Raw genomic sequence first — 20,932 nt, forward strand, 5'->3', positions numbered from 1 at the left:
TTAAGTGATACTGATATTGTATAACACTTTTAATTAAGCAGGTACCTCGAATAAACCTAACTGAGTTTCAAATAATACTGATTTCGTTGTTGTCTTAGGTGACATCTGTGAAAAAAATGCAGGTGCTCAGGCATGAAAACGTGCCGTTCAAACACTATACTTTTCTGCTCACACTGAAAAAAAATTAGACGGAACATTGATGCAAACTAATCAAGGAGAGAAGCAACATAGAACTAAGGAGAAATTTCCTGGCAGTGAGAACAATTAACCAGTGGAACAGCTTGCCACCTGAAGGTGCGAATGCTCCAACACTGGAAGTTTTAAAGAAGACGTTGAATAACCATTTGTCTGATATGGTGTAGGGTTCCTGCCTAAGCAGGGGGTTGGACTAGAAGACCTCCAAGGTCCCTTCCAACTCTGGTATTCTAAGTTATATTCCGAGTCGAGGTCTCTCTTCCCACTCCCACCCCCCGGCTCCTGCACATGGCAACGTCCATCTCCAGCATTGGGGGGAAAGTGGATGGTGAGAGTTGAGAACACGCATGCAAACAAGCAACTGGTGTTTTTCCCTTGAAGAGATTCCGATAGGAAACACCAAATATTGACTGGTGCTTTTATTTAGAGGAGCAGCCCTCCACTCCGCTTCCTTTGTGGCCTTTGCAAATATTATTCCAGACATCGGGAGCAAACGAGGGAAATTTACTAGTGGCTGATTCAGAAAGACATGAGCCACGACCATTATTAATATAATTAATCAGGAGTTTCCAGGCATCTTATAATTATTAATTTAATTAATCTGGGGTTTCCAGCCACCAATCATTATTAATTTAATTAATCTGTGGTTTCCAGCCACCGATCACTATTAATTTAATTAATCCGGGGTTTTCAGGCACCTGATAATTATTAATTAATTAATCAGGACTTTTCCAGGCACCTGATAATCATTAATTTAATTAATCAGGGGTTACCAGGCACCTGATCATTATTAATTTAATTAACCTGGGGCTTCCAGGCACCTGATAATTATTAATTTAATTAATCAGGGATTTCCAGGCACTGATAATTATGAATTAATCAGGGGTTTCCAGGCATCTTATAATTATTAATTTAATTAATCAGGGGTTTCCAGGCATCTTATAATTATTAATTTAATTAATCAGGGGTTTCCGGGCATCTTATAATTATTAATTTAAAATCAGGGGTTTCCAGGCGTCCGATCTTCCTTAATTAATTAATCAGGGTACCATGCCAGTCCCCCCACCCATGTCTTTGCTTCAGTGGAACAAATCCGTCTAGCCGCCCTCGCTTCGTCTCCCCACGGGAGCGCAGAGGGAAATTTGAGGCCAGGGGTCCCTGGAGGTCTGGGGGGGGAGGAACGGCGATGGTGGGGGGTGCGAGGCTCCTCCCTTCCCCCTCCCACCAGCCATCCCGCATCCCCTCCCCCTCCCCTCCTGGCATTCCCACCGGCTGCCATGAACGCGAGGGGGACCCGGCGGCCACCTCCGCCTGGGAGGCTGATGCTGCTACTGCTGGCGGTGCTGGCGACGCTCCCCGACGGCTGCGGGGCTCAGCGGGCGCCGGCTTGGAGGCAGCAGATCCGCTGGGAGAACCGGGGTCGCCGCTACAGCCTCTTCAACAGCGCTACCCAGTTCTTGCCCCCCGCCCGACGAGCCGCGGCTCCGGCCGCCCAGACCCTCTACCTGAGCGCCGCGGGAAGGGGCGCAGAGGAAGGGTCGGGAACCGGGACGGGTCCGCTGCAGACCTCCGGATCGGGAGTCAGAGCAGCCGGCAACCCCAGGTCCGACGGGGCGTCCGCGGCCGGAGGGGCTCGGCGACGCCACGGAGCGGCCCGGGGCGACCCCCGGGGGTCTTTGCTCTCCCCGAACAGCGTCTACGACCGTCCCGCCGTCTTGCCTGGCGCAGCCCGACAGAGGTCGGGTTACGGGACCCTCCGCTTCCACCACGGTGAGCCGCTCCCCTCCGCCCCCCGACGGCGGGGATGCGTGGGAGGGTTGGGGGGTGAAGGAGATAGAGGCAGGGGGCTTTGGATCTCAGCTCTTTGGGGAACGGCTTACCCCGGGGCTGTTGCTCTGGGTCCCAGCTGGAGAGCTCCCGAAAAGCAAAAGGTGATTTTTGAAGGAAACAAAAATGAGTTTTCAATCGGAATAGAGCTGGAAAGGGATCTTGGAGGTCTTCTAGTCCAGCCCCCTTCCTGCTCAAGCAGGAGACCCTATCCCATTTCAGACTGTCCAGTCTCTTCTTAAAAGCCTCCAGGGATGGAGCAGCTTCTAGTGGCAAGCTGTTCCACTGGTTAATTATCCTAGTTTTAGGAGAGGATGAAACTCCACCGGGATTCCCTCTTCAGTGGCTCAAGACTGTTCCTGGTAGAATTTTGTGTACAACAATCCTGTTAGGTAGGCCAGGAACGACCTCTCTGCAGCTGGGATGGGAGGGTGGCTGTGATTTGAATAACCCTGCTTTAGACCCAGGTTGGTTAAGGTGAGGTGAGAATAAAGAGTTCAGGTTACCTGAGTTCCAGGTAACTAAACCCAAAGTTTGTGTGATCCCCTTCTTTGTTTTCAGTCTGATTTAGCACCCCCAAGACAGCTTGGTAAAGTGAGGGGAGATTGTGGTGTAAATTTCCAGAGAAAATGTGGTATATGAGAGGAAGGAATGAAGGAGAAAGATGGGAAAGGAAGGATTGACAAGCCCATGAATTGAAAGAAGGTATGACAAATGGGAGAGGGAGGGAGAGAGGAGGGAAGAAGAGGGTTGACAAAAGAAAGGGGGGACCAAGAAGGAAAAGAGGACTCCAGAAGGGAAGGAGAGAAGGAAAGAAAGATGAGAGAGAGAGAGAAAAGAAGGAATACATGACGAGAAGGGAGAGGGGAAGGAAGGAAGGGAAGAAAGAAGGAATGAACAGAGATGGGAAAGGAAAGGCTGTCAAATAGATGAATGGAAAGAAGGGAGGAAGGAATGATAAACAGGAAATGGGGGGAGAGTGGAAGGAAGAAGAGGTCTATCAAAAGAAAAGGATTAAAGGAAGAGGGGACTAGAAGGGGAAAAGAGATGGAGAGAGAAGGAGTAAGGAAGGAACGAGAGAGAAGGAAAAAAGGAATAGATGACAAGGGGGAGGGGAAAGGGATGGAAGGAAAGAAGGGAGAAGGGTGGGAGGGAGGGAAAAAGAGAGAAAGAAAGAGAAAATTATGGAAGGGAGGGAAGGGAGAGGGGGAAGAAGGAATGGAAGGAAGGAGAAAGAGAAGGAAGAAAGGAAGGAAATGATAGGAGAAGAAATGAGGAAGGAAAGAGGGAGGGAAATGGAAGTGAGAGAAGGAAGGAAGGAAGGAAGGAAGGAAGGAAGGAAGGAAGGAGGAAGGAAGGAAGGAAGGAAGACCTTCCACTATCAAGCAACAGACCATTTATTCTCTCCCCTCCAAATCCTTTAAACCAGCATTTTCCAAACCTGGATTAAGTACCACAAATTGGATTGAGGGTGGTAGAAACACACCCACCCATTCCCCATCACTACAGGGACCTTAAAATGGACTTAAAGTGTTTTACCTACATTGGCTAAAAAAAAGGAAACTCTGGGGAGCAGTTTTTGAGTAGGGTAGGAAAAAGTTTGGGAAACATGGTCTTAAGGCAGGGGTGTCCAAACTTGGGAACTTTAAGACTTGTGGACTTCAACTCCCAGAATTCCCCAGCGGCTGGGGAATTCTGGGAGTTGAAGTCCACAAGTCTTAAAGTTCCCAAGTTTGGACACCCCTGCCTTAAGGTAACTCATGTTGGTGCCCATCAGAGCTTCGTTGGAGAAATCCACTTTCATTACTTTGGTCTTTGCCCGGTGAAGAAAGTGTCCTTGATTTGTTATCAATCAGAAGACACCCTTCTTCTCACTTGAACAGATGAACAGAGTTGGAAGGGACCTTGTAGGTCATCTAGCCTAACCCCCACCCACCCACCCAAAGCAACTTCTGAGGTTCTCTCCTCATTCTCTGCGGGGGCCCTCATTCAGAAATGCTAATTGTTTCTCTCATTTTGCTGCTTCCGGTCTTTCTGCTCAGGCTTGCCAGACCTGGTCCCTGATCCATATTTTCTACAAGCATCCACCTACATCGAGAAAGTCCAGATGTACGCCTTGGAATGCGCAGCGGAAGAAAACTGCCTTGCAAGGTAGGCCACAAAGCTTGTGCGGTGGGTTGTTGTTGTTTTTTTTAATAAACTGTATGTCAACTTGTAAAGCGTTTCCATGACTATTACCAAGTTGGCATGAAAACGGGAGGGAGAATTCCATGCATACCTTCGGATCTCATATTTCTACAGCCGGCGTGTGGGGTGCAAAGTTCACAGCCTGCTGCAGCACCTAGTTGGTGGCTATTATTTATGACACAGACTGAGGGGCGGGGAGACACAGGGGTAAAGTGCAGGGACCATTAAGTGGAATTCATAGCCTGCCACAGCACCTTGTTGGTGGATGTGATTTATGACACAGACAGAAGGGAGGGGATACAGGGATAAGGTTCAGACGCCATTAAGTGGAAATCAGTTTCGACTCCGCAGAAGAACATGCCAAAATGTTAATCCTAATAAATGATTGGATTTCTTTTGAACTTTGTCTTGAGGCTCGCAAATTAATTAGGTCATCTTTCGAAAGCTCCACACTGTAAGCCCCTCGGAGTCACCTCATGAGGGAGAGAGGCAGATAAAAAATTAACAGAGTTGGAAGGGACCTCGGAGATCTTCTCGTCCAAACCCCTGCTCAAGCAGGAGTCCCGCCTAGACCATTTCAGATAGATGGCTGCCCGGTCTCTTCTTAAAGCCCTCCAATGATGAGGCACTCACAGCTTCTGGTGGCAAGCAATTCCACTGATTAATTTTTCTCACCGTTAGGAAATGTAGCCTTAATTCCAAGTTGCTTCTCTCCTTGCTTAGTTTCCATCCATTGCTTCTTGTCCTGCCTTTAGGTGCTTCGGAGTACAGGTTGACCCTTTTTTCTCTGTGACAAACCCCCCCCCTGTCAGGGGAAGTTTCACCCTGAATTAATGAGGCGTGGACCGTTGGCTCTCCTAGTAGCATACTTCCGAATAAGCAGAAATAAAAACCCGGAGCATATTCTAATTAAAAACACTTTAATATAAAATAAAATAAAATACAAATCTTGCTAACTCAATTAACTACATTTTGGCAGAGTTATGTGCCTGCGTCCTCTTGGCAGGCGAACGGAAGATGAGAAGGGAAGTAAAGAATGTGTGACATATTATGTGACATGCGCATTAATCATTGTCAGATAAGAAACAATTCAGTCTACTGTATAACTCAGAATATAAGCACATGTTGGCAAACCAATTAACGCAGTGACACCCCCAAATATTGGAAGGCTGCTATCCTGTCACTCCAAATCCTTCTTTTCATTCAACTACATACCTAATTCCTGCAACTGTTCTTCATATGTTTTAGCCTTCAGTCCCCTAATCATCTTTGTTGCTCTTCTTTATGTAAAAGCAACCATAACTCATAAGACCCAGCCCGACTCATAATTGCTGACCCTCCTCCTTTTGCACACTAAGCTGACCCCAGTTAAAGCAGAGAACAAAGAATAATACAGTTGGAAGGGACCTTGAAGGTCTTCTAGTCCAACCCTCTGCTCAAGCAGGAGACAAGGAAGTGTGCCTAAGAGCACCAGCGTGCCTACCTTCCCTGTCCTACTGTCCCCATTTATTTGTAATCATTTCTTTCGTTCATATCCATGTTTATATTTATATCTGCTCTCTTGTACATGTTTGACACACTAATAAATGCAAAAGACCTCATGCCATTTTAGACAAGTGGCTGTCCACAGTATCTCTTCTTCAAAACCTCCAGTGATGAAGGATCCACAACTTCTAGTGGCAAGCTGTTCCACTGGTTAATTGTCCTATTAGGAAGTTTCTCCTTAATTCCAGGTTGCTTCTCTCCTTGATTAGTTTCCACCCATTGCTTCTTGTCCTGCCCTCAGATGCCTTGGAGAATAGTTTGACTCCCTTTTCTTTGTGGCAGCCCCTGAGATATTGGAAGACTGCTATTATGTCTTCCCTAGTCCTTCTTTTCATTAAACTAGACATCCCCAGTTCCTGCAACCGTTCTTCATATGTTTTAGTCTCCAGTCCCTGAATCGTCTTAGTTATCAAAGAGAGAACCCACCTAGAACTAAGGAGAGATTTCCTGACAGTGAGGACAATTAACCAGTGGAACAGCTTGCCACCAGAAGCTATGGGTGCTCCATCCCTGGAGGGTTTTAAGAAGAGATTTGCAGAACCGTTTCTCTAGAATGGTGCAGGGTCTCCTGCTTGAGCAGGGGGTTGGACTAGAAGACCTCCAAGGTCCCTTCCAGCTCTGCTATTCTGTTATTTCACTGGTTCTGGTGCTCTAGGTTTTGCCTATCGAATAGCAAGTTTCTTTGAGGGATGTTTGCAGAACTCAGCCAGCATCTCCATCCAAAATCTCTCGTTGCCAAGTGACCGAGGAAAAGTACGGTCTGAAAGCAGAATTGGGAATATTTTCCTGCAGTAATTTGGGGGCGGAGGAGAAAGGAATGTCTGGTGTTTACCTCCGCTGGATCTAAAGAAGGTCTAAAGTTGGGGGAAAGAGTGTGGTTGTCTCTTTACAGATCCCAACTTAGAAAGTGCCAAAATTAAGGAGGGGCGGTTTTCCTGTAAACACTCCGACAAAGTGGGCTGTGAGGCCGGCCAGAGTGGCATAGAAGGGTCACTCATGGCTTGCCACTCTTCGCCTATTTGCTCAGTTGATGAATTGCCCGCTTCTCTTTCTCTGACACCACCACCCGCCCCCCACGGCCTTCCCGACATTCAGACAGTCCTCGACGTACAACCAGAATTTTATTTATTTATTTCTTTATTTTTAGTTTGTCAGACACGTACGAGATAACAGATATATAAGTATAAACATGGTATATAAGTATATAAGTATAAACATGGACAGGAGCGCATGAAATGAGTGCAAGTAAATGGGGACGGAAAGCATGCTGGTGTGCTTATGCACACACACCCCTTTACGGACCTATTAGGAATGGGGGGAGGTCCACGGTAGACAGTCTAAGGTTAAAATTATGGGGGGGGAGGGTTATTATTATTTTTTATTTTTAGACAGACATAGACAAACAAAACATAAAACATAAAACCATCTTCCATTACAATGTGGTGTGTCGATTGGCTACAAGGCTTTTGTGCATCCTTTCCATAGTCATCCCTTACAATTTATATGAAATCACATATTATCAAATATCAAATATATTCGTATACATTATCGTTGTATCACATTTATTTAACTATCACCATCGTTCCTTCATTTTAAACGAGATATTCTAGATATTGGATTCAGTTACGTCATGACAGTTCATTACATCATCTTAAATCTACCAAATAATAATATGTGCACAGTCACTCATGCCCTCGTCCTTTCTCGCCTGGACTACTGCAATGCTCTCTACATGGGGCTGCCCTTGAAGAGCACCCGGAGGCTTCAGCTGGTCCAGAATGCGGCCACGCGGGTTATCATGGGGGTACCTAGGTGCTCCCATGTTACACCCCTTTTAGGCGGCCTGCACTGGTTGCCGGTTGTTTTCCGGGTGCGATTCAAGGTATTAATTATGATCTTTAAAGCGCTCCATGGCTTAGGCCCAGGGTACCTGCGAGACCACCTACTGCCACCAGTAGCCTCCCACCGTCCAGTACGATCCCACAGAGTTGGCCTCCTCAGGGTGCCATCGGCCAGGCAGTGTCGGTTGGTGACCCCCAGGGAGAGAGCCTTCTCTGTGGGAGCGCCTTCCCTCTGGAATGAGCTGCCCCCGGAGCTCCGCATAATCCCTGACCTCCGGTCCTTCCGACGTGCCCTAAAAAGTTGGCTTTGCCAGCAAGCCGGCCTGGCCTGTTAATTTTAACTCATTTTTTAAATGTATTGTCCTATAAATTGGGTTGGGTTTTTTTGGGGGGGGATATGTATTTAATTTCTTTTTAACTTTCGGGATGTGTGTTTTTTAATGTTGTACGCCGCCTTGAGTCCTTTGGGAGAAGGGCGGCATATAAATCCAATAAAACAAAACAAAATCTTTATGTTATATTCTGTATCGTCCTATTATTCTCGTATTTATAACATAGTAATTATAAAATTATGGGGGTTTGAGGCTGTAACAACAGAGTCAGGTAGAGCATTCCAGGTGTTGAGCACTCTGTTGCTGAAGTCGTATTTTCTGCAATCGAGTTTGGCCTTGACCGTGAGTTTGTATTGATTGTTTGCCCGTGTGTTATTGAGGTTGAAGCTGAAGTAGTCATTGACAGGTAGGACGTTATAGCAGATAATTTTGTGTACTAAGCTGGGGTCCGATCGTAGGCAATGTAGTTCCAGATTGCTCAAGCCCAAAATTTCAAGCCTGGCGGCATAAGGGATTCTATTGTGAGCAGAGGAGTGGAGGACTCTTCTTGTGAAATACTTCTGGACCCACTCAATCATGTTACTGTCCGATATACAGTGTGGATTCCAGGCAGACAAGCTGTATTTGGGGAATGGTCTGGCAAAGGTTTTGTATGCTCTAGTTAGCAGTACAATGTTACCGGAGCAGTGGTGGGTTTCAAATTTTTTTAGAACCTCTTCTGTAGGTGTGGCCTGCTTTGTAGGAGTGGCTTGCCAGCTATGCGACTGGGTGGGGGTGGCTTGCCAGCCATGTGACCGGATGAGAGTGGCTTGCCAGCCATGTGACCGAGTAAGAGTGGCTTGCTGCTTAGCAACCAAAATGTTGGCTCAGAAACTCTGTATTTGAAGTACGCAAATCTTAAAGCTGTCCAGTTACAAGACCCTTGTACTCCAAACCCTTTAGAAAAAAAAAACCAGGGGTGTTCAAACTTGACAGCTTTAAGACTTGTGGACTTCAACTCCCAGAATTCCTCCTCCAGTCATTTTGGCTCAGGAACTCTGGCATTGAAGTATGCAAGTCTTAAAGCTGCCAAGTTACAAGACCCTTGCACCCCTAACCCTTTAGAAAAAAAACCCCAGGGGTGTTCAAAATTGACAGCTTTAAGACTTGTGGACTTCAACTCCCAGAATTCCTCCTCTCGCTCTTCATCTTGATGATGTGCGGACGGGTGGGGGGAGGGAGCTGGAACCGGTTCTAAACGGCACGGTAGATTTGTGGAACCTCTTCTATAGAAGAGCTTAGAACTGGCAGGAACCCACCCCTGCTCCGGAGAAGAAGCTTTGCAAGATTAGGTTAACAACTCTTAATGCCTTTTTGGCAATGCTCTTACAGTGAGCCCTGGCACTTAGACCATTTGAGATGAGTACTCCAAGGTCCTTGACAGACTGAGGGTCGTCTATGAGGTCATATCCGCCCAGCTTGTATTTTTGAGCCCAAAAATTGTGTTGCTAAGCGAGACATCAGTTAAGTGAGTTTTGCCCCGTTTTCCATCTTTCTTGCCACCGTTAAGTCAATCGAAGCAGCTGTTCTGTTAGTTCCACGCTTGTTAAGTAAATCTGCCTCTCCCTGTGGACTTAGCTTGTCAGGAGGTCGGAGGTCGCAAAAGAGGATCGCATGACACTCCCCCACCCCACCTTCCCGGGACAAACTGCGACCGTCATAAATATGACAATTCAGTTGCGAATTGTCTGAATTTTGTTCATGTAACTAAGAGGATGCCCTCAACCGTCGTAAGTATGAAGAGCGGTCATCATTCGCTTTGTTTCAGTGCTGTTGTAACTTTGAACCATCACTAAACAAACTGTTGTAAATCGAGGACTATCTGTACTTCTTTAAGAGCAGTCTACGTTGACCACTTGAAGCTGAACGGACTTCAACTCCCAGAATTCATCAGCCAGCCAAATATAGAATTTATATTTGTTGAGGTGTTTATATGCACGGCTGGCTGGGGAATTCTGGGAGTTGAAGTCCGCTCAGCTGAAAGTTGCAAGGTTGAGAAACACTTTTTTTTTAGAGCTTGGGTTTAACTGGGGAAGGAGATCCCCAGTTCAGCCTCCTGCGCAGAATTCACACGAGTTGGAAAAAATACGGTCAGGATTCCAAATAGCATCCCAAAGTAAATCAGAGTCCAAGGCAAATGATTCCTCAAAGTTCCAATTTATTAAGAGAGCCATGTTGGCACATCTGGGAAAACCCAAATCTGAAAGCTTCCTGGTTTTCCCCACCTAGTTGAAAGTTCAAGATCTTGCTCTCACACCCACAAGTCCATCATGTGGTCCAATCTTCCATTGCCATGCTGGCGGTTCCACCCATCCAGTTCTGGTCAGGGGCAGAGGTGCAGAGACAAAGGATGACCTTGGCTTTCTAGACAGGACAAGAAGCAATGGGTGGAAACTAATCAAGGAGAGAAGCAACCTAGAACTGAGGAGAAATTTCCTGACAGTTAGAACAATTAATCAGTGGAACAGAAGTTGCCTCCAGAAGTTGTGAATGCCCCAACACTGGAAGTCTTTAAGAAGATGTTGGATAGCCATTTGTCTGAAACGGTATAGGGTTTCCTGCCTAGGCAGGGGGTTGGACTAGAAGACCTCCAAGGTCCCTTCCAACTCTACTATTGTATTGTATTGTATTGAATTTCGTCACAGCTACATATCATCCATATAATCCCCAATTTCCCACAATAGAAAATGCATAGTAGAATAATAGAAAGTGTGGCAGGCCAAAGATCCAAAAGAAAAGATTTCTGCAGGCCTGACAAATACTCTTTTGTGTGTTTTCTCAGATGGGAGGTTTTGAGTCAGCTTCTTCAAAGCAGAAATGTAGTACGGTACTTGGGTAAAAACAGATTTGTAAAATGAAGGGGGGGGGGAAACTGCCTTGAAACAGATGATGTAATATACCTTTTCCTTTAAAAAATTTTTTATTGGGGTGTTTACATAAAAGCCAAAGATAAATTTAAAGGAAAAAATAAAGAACTGAAAGTAGAAGGGAGGGGAGGAGAGGAAAGGAGAAAAGGGGGAGAAAAAAGGAAGGAAGGAAGGAAGAGAAGAAGAGAAAGAGAGAAAGAAGGGAGGGAGGGAGGTAAGGAAGGATGGAAGGGATGAAGGAAGGAAGGAAGGAAGGAAGGAAGGAAGGAAGGAAGGAAGGAAGGAAGGAAGGAAGGAAGGAAGGAAATGATACAATGACTTCCAATCTTCTCAACAGATATTTACAAACCTATCATCCTTCCTTCCTTCTTTCCCTCCCTCCGTCTCTCCCTTTCTTTAAAGTATGGGGGGGGGCACAAATTGTAGTTTAGACCAGGGGAAGCCAATTTGAATGTTTTCTTTCAAAATCCCCAATATTGGTGGTGCAGTGCTTAGAATGCAGCATTGCAGGCAAACTCTGCCCACTGCCAGCAGTTCGATCCTGACCGCCTCAAGGTTGACTCAGCCTTCCATCCTTCCAAGGTCTGTAAAAGGAGGACCCAGGTTGTTGGGGGAAAGAGGCTGATTCTGTAAACTGCTTAGAAAGGGGCTACAAAGCGTTATATAAAATGCTATTGCTAACTATCAACTATCATATATGGCAGTGATGGTGAACCTATATCACGTGTGCCACAAGTGGCACGCGGAGCCATTTGTCAGGGCACGCGAGGCGCTGCCCTGTTAGCTGGCCAGCACGCATGCGCGCACTGGCCAGCTGAGTTCACCTTTTTAAAAGCTATTTTTCGCCTTCCCCAGGATCCAGAGGCTTTATAGGAGCCTGGGGAGGGCGACAAGAGCCTCCCCCGCCCCACCGAAGGCTTCAGGGACCGTCCGGAGGCTTCCCTGATGCCTTCGGAGCGCTTAAAGCCACCCTCCGAGCAACTTCCGGTTTGCTCGGAGGGTGGTTTTAAGTGTTCCGAAGGCTTCAGTGAAGCCTCCGGACGGTCCCTGAAGCCTCCGGAGGGCCTCCGGTGGGGCGGGGGAGGCTCTTTTCGCCCTCCCCAGGCTCCTATAAAGCCTCTGGAGCCTGGGGAGGGCGAAAAAAGCATGTAAAAATGGGGGGGTCGCGCGTTGTGCGCGCATGCGCACTGGGGAGTCGCGCATTGCATTATGGGTGCGGCACGCCCGGACACGACCCCCCTGCGCTCCCCCCACTTGTGGCACGCGAGCCATAAAGGTTCGCCATCGCTGGTATACAGTATCTCTAGCTTCTCTCTATCTGCAATATCTATCATTTCTGTGTATATTCTCTCAAAGACTGGCACAGGAGTTAGAATCCAGTATTGCAGGCTGACTCTTCCCACTGCCAAGAGTTCGATCCTGACCGGCTCAAGGTTGACTCAGGCTTCGGTCCTTCCGAGGTCGGTGAAAGGAGGACCCAGGTTGTTGGGAGAAAGATGCTGACTGTAAACCACTTAGGAAGGGCTACAAAGCGGTATATAAGTCTGAGCGCTATTGCAATCACTACTCATTGTCAAATAGAAGAAACTTAGAAAAACTTTATTGTCACTTTGAATGGATACTAATTGGCATATACAAAAATGAAATTTCGTGGCATACAGCTCTTCAAAGGGTCTCCACCTCCAATATACACTGCATAAACATGACAAAATAAATAAATAAATATTAAATAATTACAAAAAGGAAGGAAGGAAGGAAGGAAGGAAGGAAGGAAGGAAGGAAGGAAGGAAGGAAGGAAGGAAAGAAGGAAAACAACCAAAAGCAGCAAATGCTGGAATTAGCTAGCAATTGAGTTACCCTTGACTTACAACCACGATTGGGACCGGAAAATGCATCACTAAGCGATGCGGTCATTAAGCGAGACATCACATGACCTTGACCTGTGGTTTTCCCTGTCAGCTTCCCCAGTGACTTTGCTTCAGGGAAGCCATTTAGGAAGGTCCCCAATAGCCCTCACCTGATTCAGGAACCTGCAACCTTCATGAAGGTTAGCTGGTCTTCTAGATCTTCGGTCGTGATCGTGTAATCACAAGGATGTCCAACGGTCGTAAGCATGCAAGTCCCTTTCCTCAGTGCCGTTTCAACGACCGCTCAACGCATGGGTCATAAGGCGAGGACTACCTCTAATACGGGAGGCAGCCACTCAGTTCCAGCGGGTGAAGTTTTCCATTGTTTTTGTGTCCCCCATTTTTCCCGCAGATCCGCCTACCAGCCCGGGGTGAGTAAGATCAGCTCCCGCGTCCTCCTTCGTTTCCCCCAAAGAGTGAAGAATCGAGGAACGGCGGACTTCCTCCCGGTGAAGCCGCGACACCAGTGGGAGTGGCACAGCTGTCACCAGTAAGTGAGCCAAACGGGGTGGGGATGATTGGGCAAGGCTGACCCGTTTATCAAGCGCACCATCAGAAATAGAAATAGAAATAATAGAAATAGAAGAGAAAATAAGAGAATGAAATTAAGAAAGAATAGAATAGAAATTGTAATATGTAACACCGTATTTTTAGGAGTATAAGATGCACTGGAGTATAAGATGCACCAAGGTTTTGAAGAGGCAAATTTTTTAAAAAGTAGGTAGGTAGAGAGAGGGAGAGAGAGAGAGAAATACAGTAGGTAAGTAAGGAGAGAGACAGAGTAGGTAAGTAGGTAGCAGTGGTGGATTTCAAAATTTTTTAGAACCTGTTCTGTAGGTGTGGCCTGCTTTGTGGGAGTGGCTTGTTGGCCATGTGACAGGGTGGGAGTGGCTTGCCAACCATGTGACTAGGTGGGCGTGGCCAACTTGTAAAATGTGGTGAAACTCACTTAACATCGCTCTTGCTTAGCAACCAAAATGTTGGCTCAGAAACGCTGGTATTTGAAGCACGCAAGTCTTAAAGCTGTCAAGCTACAGGACCCTTGCACCCCTAACCCTTTAGAAAAGAAAAACCCAGGGGTGTTCAAACTTGACAGCTTTAAGACTTGTAGACTTCAACTCCCAGAATTCCTCCTCTAGTTATGTTGGCTCAGGAACTCTGGCATTGAAGTGTGCAAATCTTAAAGCTGTCAAGTTATAAGACCCTTGCACCCCTAACCCTTTAGAAAAAAAACCACAGGGTTGTTCAAACTTGACAGCTTTAAGACTTGTGGACTTCAACTCCCAGAATTCCTCCTCTCGCTCTTCATCTTGATGAAGTGCGGACGAGCGGGGGGAGGGAGCTGGAACCGGTTCTAAACGGCACTGTAGATTTGTGGAACCTCTTCTATAGAGAGAGAGAGTAGGAGGTAGGTAGATGTTTCCAGGTGTATTTATCCATGTGCTAGAGAAGGAAATTGCTGATAATCTGCAGCACCTAAGACTTTGTTTCTGTTGGCACAGCACTTGATCAATCTAATTCTCCTCAATCTGCTAAAGAGCTTTCCAAAAGGAAAAAAACAAGTTTTTGCACTCTGCAAACCTCGGGAAAACGGGCCCATTTTTTGTCAAAAAAATTGCATGCATAGCCTTATGGAGGCTTATAGAGTGCTGCTAGGAGCTGGGGGAGGCAAAAAATGGCCCGTTTTTTGCTTATTTCTGCTCTCCCCAGGAGGTCTCTGAAAGCCTCCATAAGGCTATGCACAGCCATTTTGGTGAGGGGGGGGGCTTCGGGAGGCAAAAAATGCTGTATTCGATGTATAAGACGCACCCAGATTTTCAGCCTCTTTTTTGAGGGAAAAGGGTACGTCTTATGCTATTTATACGGTACGTAGTATAATGTATACATGTATATATATGGGATAATACTATACATTATGGTATAATCATGTAATAGTATGATATGAATAGAATAGAGTAGAAATTGTAATATGTAATATAATGTATACATGCATTGTATATGGTATAATGTATATATTATCGTATAATGTAATAGTATAATATGAATAGAATAGAATAGATACAATAGATACAGATAGTCCTCAACTTACATCAAGGAAGAGTTGTTAAGTGAGTCACACTCCATTTTATCACCTTTTTGGCCATGGCTGTTAAGTGAAACACTGCAGTTACTAAATAACAACTCTGCAACCATCGTAAATACATGCCAGGTGCCTAGTGCCCAAATTCTGATCACATGACTGCGGACACGACGCAACGGTCAAAAGTGCGGGAAGTGGCTATAAGTCACTGTTTTCAGGGCTGTTATAGCTTTGAGCGGTCGCTAAATGAACTACTGTGAAACGAGGACTTACCGGCAGCTTCTAAACACCTTCTTTCTTCCAGGCATTATCATAGCATGGAAGCCTTCAGCAACTATGACCTTCTGGATGTCGTCTCCCATGAGAAGGTGGCCGAGGGTCACAAAGCCAGTTTCTGCCTGGAGGACACCTCTTGCGACGCAGAGTTCCGACGACGCTATGCTTGCACCGCTCATATCCAGGTGCGCGATGGCTGACTTTTCCTCAGCTGGATCTGCCCATCTCCGCAAACCGCGGTGCTTATCCATTGCATGTAGAGTTTATTCGCTTATAAAATGTTTCTTCATCATTTATTTCCCTGTTTTATATTATAAGCAAGTAAAATCTATATACAATGGATAAGCACCGCGGCTTTTGATGGAGTTAGCAGAGATGGCTAAATTGACCATTTTGATTGAAGAAAAATCACAACTGCGGTACTTTCGTTTCTACTTGGAAACCATTTCTGGACTTTGTGCTCGGGGTAGGGGGGAAAAAACAACACAATGACTTTTGTTTCTACTTGGAAACCACTTCTGGACTTTGTGCTTGAGGTGGGGGGGAAAATGAAATGCTGGTTATGGATTTTGCCAATTAGATAGATTGATTGTTAACAAAAAGGGCTTGCGGGGTGGAGTCAGGGCAAGTGAATGGAGCTGAGTGTTTCCTGGCCAGATGCCCTTCCTGTCACCAATGGGGAGTTTTTGCAGCAGATATATTTTCGTTGTGCCCAAAGAGAGAAATATGAGCCTCTACCTAGGATCAAACTCACAGCTTCCCCATTATACCACTCTTATTAGCTTATAAAATAAAATAGAAAAATACAAAAGCAAATAGTGGGGAACAAGGAGGAGGGAAAGAGGAAAGGAGAAGTGTAGAAAAGAAGGAGAGAAAAGTGAGGGAGGCATTGACTTCCAGACTCCCTCTGGTGCAGTTGAAAAAGACAGTTACCACAAACCTCAACTTTTTACTTTTTAATAATAATGTCAACTTGTAAAGCATTTCCATGACTATTATCAAGTTGACATAAAAAAGAGAGAAAAGACAGGAGAATGCCATGTATACCTTTGGCCAGTGTCAGGTCTCATATTTCTACAGCTAGTGTGTGAAATGCGCACGTTCATAGCCTGCCGCAGCACCTTGTTGGTGGATGTGATTTATGACACAGATAGAAGGGAAGGGATACAGGGGTAAGGTTCAGACGCCATTAAGTGGAAATCAGTTTCGGCTCCACAGAAGAACATGCCAAAATGATGATCCTAATAAATGAATAGATTTCTTTTGAACTTTGTCTCGAGGCTCGTAAATTAATGAGGTCATCTTTTGGAAACTTCTCAAATAGTATAAACTAGTCATTTCTATTAACCACCAATCTATCTCATCGGTAAAATCCAAAATCAACATTTCATTTTTTTTTCCACCTCGAGCACTAAGTCCAGAAGTGGTTTCCAAGTAGACGTTCTCCTGCACCAATCTGGAAGCCAAAATGGGACACGAGGAGTCGCACACGCACCACACACACCGATTTGGGCCTGGAAGTCCTCCTGCACTAACCTGGAAGCCAAAACGGTGCACGAGCCCCCAAAATGCAATGCGAGTGCCCCCCCATACATGCGCCTCTCCCCACACATGCATGTGCGCGTCCCCCGCATGTACCCCGTTCCCCTCGCATGCGCCGGAGAGATCTAAAGACCAGCTGGCCGGCGGGAGGTGCGCACACATGCACAGTGGAGCTGGGCTGGGGCGACGGCTTGAGTGCCCGCAGAGAGAGCTCTGCGTGCCGCCTGTTCCCCCTTCCAATCCTCTTACTCTGTTATTGATAAATTGCTGAAGCAGACTTAAGGCAAAAATAGGTAATATCGTAATTCTGCTTTCCGCTGATAGTTTTTAGCTGCCCAGAGTTTGCGTGTAAGGCTGGCGGCCAGATGTGATTCGTCAATAAAAATAAATAAGTGTCATTTTGCCTCTCCCCTCAGGGTCTGAGCCCTGGCTGTTACGATACCTACCACGCCAATATTGACTGCCAGTGGATTGATATTACCGACGTCCCTCCTGGAAACTATATCCTCAAGGCAAGTCCACGTCATCATCAGTGAATTCCGTCCCATTGTTATAACCTTTCATTCCCCGGTTGTTAAGCGAACCATGGCAGTGGTTAAGCCGGAAACACGGTTGTTAAGTGAAACCACCTTCCCCGTTGACTTTGCTTTTGAGAAGGTCGCAAAAGTGACCCCGAGAAACTGCCACCGTCATAGACACAGGCAGTCCTCAACTTACAACCACAATCGAGCCCAGAATTTATGTGGCCAAGTGAGTTTTGCCCCATTGTACAAACTTTCTCGCTGTTAAGTCAGAAGGTCGCAAAAGGTAATCCCACGTGACCCCGAGAAACTGCAACCGTCATATATGCAGGCAGTCCTCGACTTATGATCACAATTGAGTTTCCGTTGCTAAGCGAGACAGTTGTTGAGTTTTGCCCCTTTTGATGATCTTTCTTGCCAGAGTTGTTAAGCGAATCACTGCAGTTGTTACAGTGAGTAACATGGTTGTTAAGTGAAACTGGCTTCCCCATGGACTTTGCTTGTGAAAAGGTCGCAAAAATGACCCCGAGAAACTGCCACCGTCATAAACACAGGCAGTCCTCGACTTACAACCACAATCGAGCCCAGAATTTATGTGGCCAAGTGAGTTTTGCCCCATTGTACAAACTTTCTTGCTGCTGTTAAGTGAAACATTGCAGTTGAGAAGCTAGTAATCCGGTTGCTAAGTGAATCCAGCTTCCCCATGGACTTCGCTCATCAGGTGGTTGCAAAAAGGAGATCATGTGACCCCAGGACACTGCGACCGTCATAAATACGAGCCAGTTCTCAAACATCCGAATGTAACACATGACCACGGAGATGCTGCAATGGTCGTAAGTGTGAAAAATAGTCATGAGTCCCTTTTTAAAGCCCCATTGTAACTTCGAATGGTCAGTAAACGACCTGCTGTAAGTCGAGGACTACATGACCCAGTTGCAAAGCGTCCAAATTTTGACCGTGTGACCACAGGGACGGCTGCAACGGGCGTATGTGTGAAAAATGGTCCAAAGTCACTTTTTTTAGCACCGTTGTACCTTTGGTCACTAAGTGAACTGTTGCAAGTTAAAGACTACCAGTTTTCCCCTATGTTTGAGCCACTGACTGTTGTGAGTGGTGAGGACAAGGATGGTCCTGAGTGAGAAGGAAAGACCAACTCCGGATGCCAAGGGATGGAGCGTGACAGATTTCCTGTCCTCTTTTCAAGGTGACCGTCAACCCTGATTTCCTGGTGGCCGAGTCGGACTTCTCCAATAACGTTGTCCAGTGTGATATTGGGTACACGGGAGTGTACGTCGACACGAAAAACTGCCGAATTACAAGGTATCTCCAAGGCAAATACGGCCTGGATTGGTGGGTTGGACCATCGGGATCCGCCAGGAGGGGAGGAAGGTCACACCAGGCAAGATAGCGGAAGCGTCCTTACCACCCAAGACCCGCCTCCTTGTACGGGAGTTTACAAAAGGGGTGGAGCTTGAAACTCGATATTTCGTTGTCCATCTTCCTTTTCGTTGTCCTCTTACGGGTGTCGTCACGGCATTGTAGGACGTAGAAGCGTCCTCATGATCTCTAGGAGCGACATGGAATGGATCGCTCGCCCCTTGGAGATTCACACACACACCCCAAAAAATCGGGGGGGGAGTTTTGCCCTCAAGATGCAAGGCCTTTTGTCAAGAGACAGGAAGCAGAAAAGCCCAACCGATGGGAGTCGGTGGTCCCAGGGGAAAAGAGGGCAGGGCGGACGCTAGAGAGGAGGAGAGTGCCTGGAAGGGTGCACCTTGTGTGGTACCCCTCATGAAAGGAATGGAGCGAGAAAGTGGAAAGGAAGGAGAACATTGTGTATTTCCCCAAGATGTCACATAAATGTAACTTGTAATTTCCTTCCTTCCTTCCCTCCCTCCTTCCTTTTGCTTTTTCACTTTTTCCTTCCTTCCCTTTTTCATCCCTTTCTTCTTTCTCATCCATTCCTTCCTTTCTTCTTCCTTCCTCTTTTGTCCTTTTCTCATCCATTCCTTCCTTCCCTTCCTTCATCATTCCTTCCTTCATTCTTTCTCACCCATCTATCTCTACCTTCTCCTTCTTTCCTCACCCATCCATCATGTCCCTTTTCCTTCCTTCCTCCCCCTTTCATTATTCCTTTATTCTTTTTCATCTCTCTCTTCCTTCATTCTTTTACCTTTTTCTTTCTCACCCATCTATCCCTACCTTCTTTCTCCTTCTTTCATCACCCATCCATCATGTCCCTTTTCCTTCCTTCCTCCCCCTTTCATCATTCCTTTATTCTTTTTCATCTCTCTTCCTTCCTTCATTCTTTTACCTTTTTCTTTCTCATCCATCTATCTCTACCTTCTACTTCCTTCCTCACCCATCCACCACTTTCCCTTTTTCCTCCCTCCCTCTCTTTCCTTCATCCTTCCTTCATTCTTTCTTGTCCATCTATCCCTACCATCTTTCTCTTTTTCCTCACCCATCCATCATGTCCCTTATCCTTCCTTCCTTTTCCCTCTTTCATCATTCCTTCATTCTTTCTCCTTCATCTATCCCTGCCTTCCTTTTCTTTTTCCTTTCTTTTTCCTTTCTTTTTCTCATCCACCTACCTTCTACTTCTTCCTCACCCATCCATTTTCCCTTTTTCCTTCCTCCCTTTCCTTCATCATTCCTTCCTTCATTCTTTCTCATCCATCTATCCCTTCCTTCCTTTTTTTCCTCATCTATCCTTACCTTCTTTCTCCTTCCTCACCCATCCATCACTTCCCTTTTTCTTCCTTTTTCTCCCTCCCTCCCTTCCTTTTTTCTCTACTTATCCACCCATCCTTCCCTTTCCTTCTCCCCTCCCTATGCCTCCCCTCCCCTCTTCCCCTCATTTACCTTCATCCATTTACTCCCATCCCTTCCCCCTTCTCCTTTCCTCCATCTATTTACCTCCTGCCCTGCCAGCAGTAACTGAATGGAGATCCCCAACCCAGGAGCCAAGCATCCTGGAGAAGCTTTTGCTTTCACCAAGGGTACTGGAGTCTCAAGACATCTCATTTGACCCCAACTCTCTGCTGGAGAAAAGAGGATGGAGCGAAGAACCAAGAGGTCATCTGGCTTGACCCTGTGCCCATTTTCTGGCTGCTGAAGAGAAAACAAATGCCCCTCTCGCCTTTTTCCCCCTCCCCTAATATTACTATGAATATCCTGTAAAAATAACCCCATAAATATCTCTGGCTATAGCAAACAACACTCACTCGCATTTTGAAAGGGGTGGGGCTTCGATCAGGTGCTTGCAGCCACCAAATTGACTTTGACACCCCTGACCTTTTGACGTAAAGGGCAGGGCTCCTTCCACATCTGTGTCACCAGGCTTAATAGCAGGGATCTTGGGGGTCTTAGTGGACGACCAATTAAATATGAGCCAGATGTGTGCAGCGACAGCCAAAAAAGCCAATGCAATCCTAAATTGCATGTTTCCCCAAAAATGGGACCTAGCTGGAAAATAAGCCCTAGCATTTTTTCAAAACGTTCGTAATATGAGTCCTACCCCCAAAAATAAGACCCAGTTAAGATTGTTAGAGAGACAAATTTTGGTACCGTATTTCCCCAAAAATGAGACCTAACTGGAAAATAAGCTCTAGCATTTTTCAAAACGTTCGTAATAGCTTAAGAGAAAGAAGGACTAGGGGAGACATGATAGCAGTCTTCCAATATCTCAGGGGTTGCCACAAAGAAGAGGGAGTCAAACTATTCTCCAAGGCACCTGAGGGCAGAACAAGAAGCAATGGGTGGAAACTAAT

At 46.2% G+C, this 20,932-nt stretch overlaps 1 protein-coding gene across 1 annotated transcript; it reads left to right on the forward strand.

The window, feature by feature from the left end:
* Positions 1–1,472: 1,472 nt before the first annotated feature.
* LOC309384241 (protein-lysine 6-oxidase-like) lies at positions 1,473–18,635 on the forward strand (the record flags this gene model as incomplete). The annotated part of the gene is made up of 6 exons (XM_081937482.1): positions 1,473–1,965; positions 4,065–4,173; positions 13,093–13,230; positions 15,125–15,281; positions 17,055–17,150; positions 18,364–18,635. The coding sequence occupies 6 exons, from the start codon at positions 1,473–1,475 to the stop codon at positions 18,565–18,567; spliced, it is 1,197 nt and encodes a 398-aa protein (XP_081793608.1). The 3' UTR covers positions 18,568–18,635.
* Between the last annotated feature and the right edge of the window lie 2,297 nt (positions 18,636–20,932).

This window comes from Natrix helvetica (genome assembly GCF_964273705.1).
Source record: "Natrix helvetica genome assembly, chromosome: 1".
In the NCBI taxonomy this organism is placed as follows: domain Eukaryota; kingdom Metazoa; phylum Chordata; class Lepidosauria; order Squamata; family Natricidae; genus Natrix; species Natrix helvetica.